This window comes from Thalia democratica, chromosome 4 (assembly GCF_965202585.1).
Source record: "Thalia democratica chromosome 4, ktThaDemo2.hap1.1, whole genome shotgun sequence".
NCBI lineage: Eukaryota > Metazoa > Chordata > Thaliacea > Salpida > Salpidae > Thalia > Thalia democratica.
This window is the reverse complement of record NC_139168.1, coordinates 9,374,213-9,385,489: the sequence shown is the minus strand read 5'-3', so window position 1 is coordinate 9,385,489 and position 11,277 is coordinate 9,374,213. Positions and strand designations below refer to the sequence as shown.

Below are 11,277 nucleotides of genomic sequence, written 5' to 3'. Positions count from 1 at the left end.
TACTTTTAATTGTAAAAATTTGGCTTAATAAGTTCATTAAAATTTCTTTTGACCTTTTAAATACTTCTATTATTTCCGGAATAGATTAAACTCCGCGTTTTTCTGCAGGGGAGCTTAGAGTTCTAGTGATTATTTTTACTGACAAAAATATAAAATTTTAACAGAAATTATAACAGTAAATGACATAATCTACAGCTTAACATAATTTTAGGACAGTTTTTTATTATTTACTTTATATTGTTGAGTTTCTGAAATAAAGAATTACTGTAGCTCATGACATTATAAAATTTCAATAATAATTATACGTTTGTAATACGAATTTAACAATCATATAAAACTGATTGAAACAATAAGGTTTTTATTTGAACTGCTTCTGTTATTCAAAAATTTTAAAGTTGTTCCATTTTTAATTTTTTTGTAGCATTAAAAATATAATACGTCACAATGGAAGATACGACGTCATATGAAAGTTCTGGGGATGGGGAATTTTATGATAATTATGACGACGATTACAACGATTACGGGCAACCTCCCCATAGTTACCTGTTAGACAATGACAACGCGACCACCGTTGCCATGGAAACTCCTTCTAACGCAACTACTGGTACGTTGTTATAATTAAAATAAAATGACAACATAAGGAAACCCCAAACTCATTTTCACTATTTCCCTCTTAGCAGCAATTTTCAGCCCCAATTTATTACACCTTTGCCATAGTTCATTATCAATTTATAACTTCACCTCTTTACTAAATGCCGCCCCCTTATAGCCATAAACTTTATCAGTTGAGCGATATTAGCCACTTTGGAAAACCCTGCTTTACACTATTATACAACTTATAGTCTAGAAGTTTTTTATGTATAACTTTTGAACAGTATTACTTATGACTTGTAGTTTCCTAGGAATTTACGGAGATTTGATGTCTGTTATGAAAATTTGTATTTGAAATCAAAAGTTCTCCCAGACTAAGTCTCTTTACAACTTATAAATTTTTTTGTAATTTAATTTTTTTAACTTAATTAGTTATTTTCAGTTTCCTACGAAAATTACGGAGATGGAAATTACGAACCAAATTACGGCGATAACAGCTATGGCAACGGTTTCGAAAAACCCCAAGATTACTCTGGTGAATATGGCAACAGTGACTATGACGGCAGAAACGCGACCAAATATGGGGTTGAAAGTTACGATTACCAAGGAAACTACACTTCAATGGGTCAAGTTGGAACGGCAACGGCTCCCGAGTTGCTAGGCATGGTAATATGCGGAGTTGGGTTGCTAGGTAACTTGTTCACTTTTGTACTCATGATCGTTTTGAAGGACCACAAGAAGTCTAAATCAAATTTGTGAGTTTAAATAGTTTTTAACTAGTTGAAACTCATAAAAAAATAACTTCTAAAATTTCAAAACATTTTTTTCAAATTAACGTTTCACTTAAAAAAAAGATCATCATTCAACAGTAAAACATTATTCAAATGGAATTAAAAATATAACAAAAAAATAACTTTATTGAAAATTAATGTTGAAATATATATGAAATAAAACAGCATAAAAGCTGTTCGACTAAACAAGCTTGTTTTGCTGACATTGCACATTGAGTGTTGTCATGCAAATTTGATTAATTTGTAAAATCAACATGCTGACAGCTGTGATTTGCTTGTCATGCAAAGACATACGAGACAGCTGTTTACGTCAACGCTTTTTTAATTTAAAGTTTTTGTTTTATTAAGTTATTCAAAGTAAATTTTATTACGAAAGTTATATACAACTTATACTACTTCAAAGTAATTTTTCTCAAAGGTGTTTTAATGTTTTAATTACCAAGATATAATATGTACAAAATATATTAAATATTTTCGCAGTTTTATTCTTCAATTGTGTGTCTCAAATGTTCTGATGTTGGTTACCATACCAATGGTTGTCATGGAAACAGTTAACAAGGGATGGTTGTTAGGTGAACCCGCTTGTAAGATGACGTCATTGTTGATGATGACATCATACTTGTCTTCAATATTGTTCTACTTGGTTAGTCTCGTTAAATTTTAGGATAAAACGTTTCTAAACCGTTTGTGATGTAAATAATAAAGCGTAACTGCTTAAATAGAAAGTGTTGAGTAATATATAATTTTATTAAATTTCTACTTAAGAGTTTGGAAAATAAACAATGTGTATAATCAACTTTTATTAGAATCATACTTTTCGTCTCTGAAGACAATTTATTGTTTTTGTTGTATTATTTTGACTACTTTGTAATTGTTTGTTAAAATACAGAACTTTTTAAAAGTGTTTACTTAGATGTAGTGCAAATGTAAGTTGGAGTTTGCCTGCTTAGAATAAAAAACAAAAAATAAAACGTTTTGTAGACAAATTCCATTTGAAATAGACTTCTAATTTTAGCTAACACATGGTTAAAGACCATGAAAAATAATAAAAACATTTACAACACATGAGATTACATGACAATGAAATAAATAAAAGCACATGTACATCAATCATTCATTATTAGTCAGCTATGTCACCATTGACTTGTTTAAAAATAAGTGTTAATGACATGACTTTTAAAAAATATCAAAACTGATGCTTACTACAAACCAGCTTACAATCCATCATTGTGTATTAGCGACAACTTAAGCCTTTAATTGGGCTGTTGAACTATGTCAGTAAACGTGAGTAATCTTGTTATTCAAATGTATATCCCGTCTTTAAAATGTTTACCTGACTGTACAATTGGGTTTTATGTTTTTGCTATGTGTAGAGGAATTAGTTTTAGTTTTTTTACTTAAGAATTTTTTCTTAAAAAACGCTGTTCGATTTATAAAAAAAGAAATTAATTTATAGAACTGTTTCGTCATATGCAGTAGATTTTTGTTAGTCTTAAAAACTTAATTTTTAACTATTAAAACAGCAGTTTTACTCAAGTACAAAAAACCATACTAATATTTTCTAAATTATTGTTTGACTTCAACAAATTAAAACTATTTGGCAAAATTTTATAAGAAAAATTAAGTATTTCAGGTAATATTTTATATGATATTTTAATTTGCAGTAAATCGTTTAATATACCAGTTTTTAAATCTTTTAAGATTTATATAAAATTTGTACACCAAGTATTAAATGCTAACCATCAAAACTTTTGTTTTATTTTTGATTTAAAACTAGTTACTTCACAGCTGTGTGATAGATAAACGTTAATATAGAAAAGTTTTATCAAACAGTTGGAAAAAAGTAAAAACTTTGTTGGCGATAAAAACTAATAAAACTTTTATTTACTTTTTTAAAAGGATATTTTTTTTACACTAAAAATTTTATCTCTCATAACAAATATTAATGATAATTAAAATTGTTAGAAGACGTTGATATTTTTATGAAAAAATCTAAGACAACAAACTATTTAAATAACTTAATTTTTTTAAACAAATGCGGGTAAACTGAGCGGAGCGTAAAATTACCAAAATAACAACTTTTTTAAAAAATTGCTGTTTTAATAATTATTGGATTAAGCGTAAGAGTTTTTGCGTTAAAAAGAATCGAAATGTTTTGCATAGCAACCGTAATTACTCGAGATTTTGCATGGCAACCATAATTACTCGAGTCTCGCATCGTTAGTTTCGTCGAATAAACTAAACGAAGCGTGGAGAAAGTAAACAATTTCTTCACCAAACAAAAAATTTGTAGATGCCATAATGATGCCATAGTGTTTAGTACAAAATTTATTTGATTAGATTTTGTAACTTCATTAGCAAGTTTGCTGATTTAAATCAATAGCACAATCGTTTTGCAACAATTTTTAGTTAATAACTTTCATTAATAATTTCTAAATGAATAAAATACCTCTTTAAATCAAAAGTACCGTGCTTTCTTACTATTTACGACGCTCAAAAATCAATATGTACGATATACTTATAAATACTTTTCGAATGATGGCGCTAACTGCGTTTAAACTCGTAACTTTAATTAATTTTAAATTTCATTTTATAAAGAAATATTTGACTTAAAGTTTATTTTATATATATTTTTTAAATTAAATACTAATTTTAACAATTTTAAAAAGCGATTAATTTATTTCGTATTAAGAAATTTGCACTGTTTTAAACTAAAAATCCATATTTATTTTCGACTAGTTTCTGAAGATGTTTTTAACTCTGTTTGTTTTATTTATTGATACTTCATGTAAACTTTATTATTTTTCTGTGAATTGAAATGGATAATTTTTTTCAAACGTTTTCTCCGAAAATGTCCAAAAAACTTGACAGTATAAGCAATTCGTGCGTCTATTAAAGTTTAATTGTCGTTGAATTTGAGTTTATACTGTTACTGACGTATGTAGAAAGTTTATTTCTTAGAAATCAAACGTAAACTATAAAATTTAGTATAAAAAATATTAAGTAAATATACGTTTTGTTTTTGAACTTAACGTTAGGAAAGCAATTAAAAATAGTTTTGTTTACTTACTTTAATTTTTAATAAATATATGGTTTTGCTCTTTTATCTTTACAAATGTTTAACACTGTTATTTGTATTTCACTGAGATTAAGAATCTCAAAAACATACCAATCACTAAAAAAAAATTCAGTTAGTTAAAAAAGTAAAAACTTTTCTTCTATTAGTGAAAATATTGCAAAAAAAAATTCACAAACAAACCAATCACTCAACAAAAAAAACTCAGTTAATTAAAAGAGGCGCTTTTTTGTATAAGACCATAAAAATATATCGAATCCATGCTAAGATTTAAAAAAGAAATCACAAACATACTAATCAATCATCATTATCAAATCGATGTAAAACTTACTAAAAATGTCAAAGATCTTTAACTCTGACCAGCTTAAGTTAAACTTCGTATTAACTAATCTCTTAAATCAGATTAGTTACTTATCGTTTTTCAGCTTGCTATACATACATATACAGAAAAATGTTAACTTTTTTCTAAACGTAAGCATTAAAATACTAATATTACTGAGTGTTCATTTCATTTCATTAAAATTTCAAGAACTTCAAAATTTATGCTTGTTGACTTGATTTTTTTTTTCTTCGTTATTCGAAGTTAAAAAACTAGTTTGCTTATTTAAAAACAAATAAACACAAAATGATCAAAAAAAAAATTGTAGTCACAAACATTGAAAACAAGTCCTTTGTCGCTGTGATACCAATTAAACTTGTAAAAGACTTGTTTTTTTTGTTATAATTTAGATATTAAGTTCAAAAAATACAGCTCCGTTGGAAAGTTTATTACGAATTTAAACCTTTTTATCAAGTTAATACGACAAATAAGGTATTTTTAGAAGTTTTATTTTTAATTTAACACAAAGTAGATTTGAATTAAAAACTCTCAACTTAAAAAAAAAATTATTTATCAAAACGTAATAAAAGTTTTCGATAAAATAAGATAAAAAACTAATAAAAGTGTAAAAATAGCTTATCATTAACAAAACTCCCAAGATTTATATCATAGCAACTGATTTGACGGTCCACTAATCACAAACGCGAATAAACCCGATGAAGCGTATCAGTTTTAATCAAATCACTTAGCAACAAAAACGAATCGTGATTCATAACAAAAATAAGAACGTTTAGTTTCATTAAAATATCTAAATGTATAAGAACATTGCTTACTATTTTTAGCTTTTATATCCATGATTTGTAAGTTATTTTTAAATAGATAACATTTAGTTTATGTGATTTAGTGTGTTAATTGGTATTGATTATTTAAAACTTTTAAAGTAACGTTTATATGAATTAAAACAGATAAAATGTGTTTTAATAACTTGAACCCTAAACCTAATTTATTTTTTTTTTAAGATTTTTTTTATGTTTTGGGAAACAAAAAATAACAAAAACACTTATTTTTGAAAATAGTTTATTAAATTTTTTCAAGAAATGAATTTAACAATCACAACTACATTATTATAAAATTATTTTTATAACTATATATTAAAATTTATTTCAACTACTAAAAATACTTTAACCTTCAAAAAGTTATCTCAAAAAATACCTTTTAACTCTTTGTTGTCAAGACAACTCGTTTTTTGTTCGATTTTCTTTTAAGAAAATGATTAATTGCAGCTCTCCGACTTTGAACTCGATTCTGTATTTTGATTAATTACAAGTTTAATTATAACGAGCCACCTTTTATCAGAAAGCTAAAATAGAAAGCTAAATTTTTGACTATTTTGTCCAGTTGGGCATTATAATCAAAGCTCAAGCATTTCTTTAACCAACTTTTGAAACCTAACAAATATTCTATTTATATAAGTGAGCTTTAATAAAGTATAAAACAATGCGATCGATAAAAGAAAAAACTAAATTAAAAAAAAATGTTATTGTTTACAATTGAAAACAGCTTTACAGTGTTCACTGATATTTAAAAGCACTAAACGTTTAAATAAGGAATTATAATTTGAAAATAGGTTAGGTGCTTTTTTTTGTGTTTTCTTCACCTGATTTAATGTTAACAACTTATATTTGTTTCTACTTGAAAATACCGTCTTAAGAAAAACAATCTTTCAAAGTCATTAGTTGATACATAAGCTTTTAATTTGGTTTTATTTTATTTTTTTAAAATGTTTTCGCAAGTTTAGAAGAAAGTTACTATGTACGTCACTCATATTGACGTAAATAAAACAGTGTGCTAAAATTACAAATGAAAGTTCGATCGATAAAAAATACAAAATACTTAGCTTTGATAAATTTATATAATTTTTTATTACTCAAAAAATTCAAAAGTTATTTTTAAAGTAGTTATAAACCAAGAGTCTGATAATTTTCTATAAGCTAAGTTTTAGGTATTAACTTGAACAATTTGAACGAGTTTTAAAGAAGTTTTTTAATTTGTTGCAATTCAAGTAAATAATAACAAATTTATCATATGATAAGTTAAAATTAAAACAAAGTAATTTATTGAAATTTTATATTTTTTTCACATAAAATTTAAATGTAAAAAAAAAAATAAGTGAGGTTATACGAATAATGTTCGGTTTTGACAGTTTTAAAGTCACATCTTATTTTTGGTAATACTACACATACTTTCAGTTTTTCTGTTGTTTATTTGTTGTACTTTGTCATTTTGATATAAAAATATCGATGAAGCACTATAATTTAAAAGTATGTACTTAAGTATATTACTTTATATACTTAAGTATTAATCAATAGTTTTGTTTGATCTTATCTTTAGTGACTCATATACTTGAATTGCATTCTTTATAAGTACTTAGCAGAATATTTTCTAAATTTTCTAAGTTTAAAACTTTTCAAAGCATCTTATTAACTTTTTTAAAAATTTTTGATTTAAAGCTACAAATTAAAACTTAAAGCTTTCAAATAAAATTTAAATGTTTAGAAACTGAATACTTGTGAAGATTAAAAACTTAAATAAGCCTTACTTACTTTAGACCAGGGATTTCCTTTGGCAGTATCTTTCATTTGGCTATCATGGGGAAATAACTTGTAAGAAGGAAAAAATCAAACTTATTTTTAACTAAACGCCCCTATAGTGGAATTACTATAGTGCGATTATTTTTATAGACTTCTGCCGAATAAGCGATTATAAAAAATAATTCGGAATCCTTACTTAAAACTGTATAAGTTTTGACACTACATATACCTTTTTCCCCAAAAGTTTTTATTTTCAAATGGTGATTTAAGAATATTTTTAATTAAAAAAAGTATATTAAAAAAGAAAGTTATCAGGTGATGGCTATTGTGAACGGCAAAAGTATTATGACGTCATCAAGAGTGAAATTACTGATTGTTACGTCAGTGTGGATCACGTCATTCGTGTTTGCGTCACCAACAATCTGGTTGGCAACTGTTAAAGGGGATTCACCTAACTGTTTATGCAGGTGGGTGTATAAGAAATACTGGTTATTTTACTTATTAATTGTTAGTGCATGTTGGTTTGAGGATTTGCAAATTTTAAAACTCTCTAAGTACTTTTTTGAATAAAACTTTTTATTGTAGTAGTCTAATAATTTTTTCTCTAAAACTAATTCCTTGCACTTGCTTGAAAAAGTTTAAAAATTAACTCATCCAAAATATTTTTAGAACGTTTTTGCAAGTTTTAAAAAATCTTAAGTTTCAACGTTCAGAAAGGCGAAATAAAATAGCCATGTGTTGAGTTATAGTTTTACTAAAAGACTTAGGCTATAAAATTGTTTGCTTGATTATAATCGTTATGTTTATGTTAAAAAATTTTATTACATTTGTAGTTTAACAACTTAATTCATTTTAGACACAAAAAAAAAGTTGGTAAAAATTAATTAATATAATTAGACATTACTTATTATTAAAAAATATTTTCTTATGTTTTTTTTTTAATTCATTTTTAATAGTTCAATTGAATTTTTGTTTATTTACTGTAAAAATAAGTGTAAATTTGTAAATAAATATTGTGTAAATTTGAAAAGTTAGAGGCTGCCTCACAAAATAAAAATTAATATTCTATAGACGTTTAGCATTGAGCAGTTTTGCAAAAAATAAGTGGTAAACATACATTCATTTTTTCTGTTTTTGATATAACAAAGAAATTTATTTTAACAACTCTAGTTTCAGTAATCGTTTTATATTGTTAAAAACTTTTTTATAGTTTAAACTTTTGCTTTAAAGATGAAATTTTTGGTAAAGACAAACCCTCGCTAATCAAAATTTTAAACTTCATTCTACATAAACAAATAAAATATTATTTTAGACTCAACTTCAACTTCAATGATGTGAAGTTCGACCACAACGGAAACATGTGCAGGTATGAAAGTTATATTTTCTTTTCTAATAAAAAAGAGATAAGTTATTCATTTAACAGTTTTCAGTAAACTCATTAAAAAAAAAAGCAAAAAAACTCTAACTCTTTAGAAATTATAAATTAACTTATAAAAATTTATCAAAAAAACAAGACTTTCCAGAAAACAATAATCATATAATATTTTGTTTTTGTTAACTAAATGTTCCATAAAAATAAACAGAGATATACACAATATGAACGAGAATCTGGTGTACGTTGAAGACATGGTGATTCTGGAGAGCGATTATTTCGCGTACGCTGAGGACTATTCGGATTATTACGGGTACGAGGGATCCGTTCCTGACAATGACTATTATGATGAAGAAGGAAACTACATCGAACCTGAGTTTGTTTCTTTTTAATTTGTTGTTAATAATTTATTATTTATTTATATTATATTTGACTAGTTTATATTATATTATATATTATATTATGTCTATTATATTATATTTATTTGTTTATTTAATTTCTTTTAAATTAAGAAAATATGAAGAATAAAATTATAAATTTACATTTTTGATAATGGTTATTGTAATGAAGAAGGAAATTACATTGAACTTGAGTTTTTATAAATACTTATACGTGTTTAATTTTAGAAATGTTTGTTCAAATTTTTCATAGAAATCACAATAAGACTGTGTTTGTTTGTTTAAGTGTTTTGATAATAATTAATAGTCTCTTTACTACCTATCATAATTTAGTTCTCTACTTTGTATTTTAGTATAAAAGGTCTTCTAAAGCTACTAATGTCTATGTTATGATAAGTAAAATAAATCATACATGACTTATTTTGTTTTGCATTACCCTACATGACTGCATAAGTTTAACTTACAGTTTGTTCTGATTGAATAATTCAACCTATTTTATTGTTAGGATAAGCAATGAACGTCATTAAACACATTTGTTGATATTTCCATGAAATATTTTGTAATATATATATATTTATTTAAGAAATATTATAAAACTTCATCACGATTCCTTCTAACTGTGTAAGCGTACATCAAACTATCTTAAAATACTTGTTAACAATTTGTTATTATCTCAATTTGTAAAAGCTATTTTTCAGTACAACTGGTTACTATCAAGATTCGTCTGGAGAATATTACGACGGAATTAACAACAATACTGAACCGGAGTTAGTTTAAATAATAATTGGTTCAAACTTAAAACATTTTACGTAAAAAAAAAGTAATAGTGTCAACAATAATTATTGGAAGTTGATACAAATACTGATTTTTTTTTAAACTTAAACAAACTTTGACAAAAATTTGAATTACTTCCTTCAAAATTACCCCTTCAAGTATACCGTTTAAATTCGTTTAAATTATTTATAAATAGTTAAAAAGTAATAGTTCTGACAATTGAAAAAGTTTTTGTTAAATCTAAACTAAATAGCAAAAAAATGTGTATATATATTTATATTTTCTAACTTAAATAAACTTTACTTACCGATTTATATTTCTTAACAAAATATTAGATATTTTTTAGTAATACTTTTCTTCAAGCATATAAAAGTCTTTTTTCTCTTATGTATAAAACAAAATAATCAGAAATATCTCTGCACTAAGTTTTTTTATTTTCATCATAAAAATTGAAGTTTTTTTTTAGTAATACAAAACTAATCTCAAAATTCTAAAGTTCAACTTTTTAACATATAACTTTTTACAGATATGAATACGAAGATTATGAACAAGAAGGCACTAAAGTTCCTCAGTTCATCAGAAACATTAAAAGTTGCAGCACTTCTGAACAACAAACATTGCAGTATAGGATATCAGCCGCTGTTTACTTTTTCATGTTCTACTTGCTACCAGCTGTGGTTCGTTAAATTTTATTTTCTTGGTTGTTCTGTCAATTTTATTAAAGTTTTCTTTGAAACTGAAAATTATATTCCATTTAAAGTAACTGCGGTTTTTTAATTAACTGTTGTAGTTATTTTATGTTAAATCAAATAAAACTCCATTCAAGTTGATTGATTTTAAAGGTATATATATTTACTGTTTTTTTTTTACTTATCGTTTAGGTCAACGATTTTCTGTTAAGATTTTATTTGAAGTTAAGATTAGCTTGAACTCCTTTTTTTTTAATATTTACAAATATTTGTTTGTCAGGCTATCACAATGCTGTACTCACAACTGTTCAGAGGCAACAGACGCAAAAAACAACAAAAAAATAACAATAACAAAGAAGAATGTAGGGAAGAAATGTTGAAAGAAGGCAAGATCGATAAAAATGTTTCGATGCAACCAATAAAATTGTTTAACCCAGTTTTGATATCTGTATTTTTTATACTATTTTGGCTTCCATTTGTTGTAGTGGAAATCTTAAAAACTTCAGGGACCTTTGCTAAAAGCGTTAGTAGTAATATAGTAGCAAGCATAAAATTCTATGCGAAAGACAGTTTTAAAATAATTTTAACATTTTTATGTACTTTTAATCAAAACGTGAGTTAATGTCAGTTTTATTATTTTTTGTTATTATAAAAATATTTTCTAAAACTTATAAAA

General features: G+C 25.3%; 2 protein-coding genes across 2 annotated transcripts; both read left to right on the top strand.

Annotated features, from left to right (window-relative positions):
• Nucleotides 1-444: 444 nt before the first annotated feature.
• Nucleotides 445-9,074, top strand: LOC145832994 (uncharacterized). The gene is made up of 7 exons (XM_082940198.1): nt 445-604; nt 1,034-1,346; nt 1,863-2,025; nt 7,684-7,835; nt 8,681-8,734; nt 8,952-9,010; nt 9,061-9,074. The coding sequence occupies exons 1-7, from the start codon at nt 445-447 to the stop codon at nt 9,072-9,074; spliced, it is 915 nt and encodes a 304-aa protein (XP_082796324.1).
• Nucleotides 9,025-11,032, top strand: LOC145835050 (uncharacterized). The gene is made up of 4 exons (XM_082942588.1): nt 9,025-9,116; nt 9,837-9,905; nt 10,439-10,589; nt 10,882-11,032. The coding sequence occupies exons 1-4, from the start codon at nt 9,077-9,079 to the stop codon at nt 10,979-10,981; spliced, it is 360 nt and encodes a 119-aa protein (XP_082798714.1). The 5' UTR covers nt 9,025-9,076; the 3' UTR covers nt 10,982-11,032.
• Nucleotides 11,033-11,277: the final 245 nt, after the last annotated feature.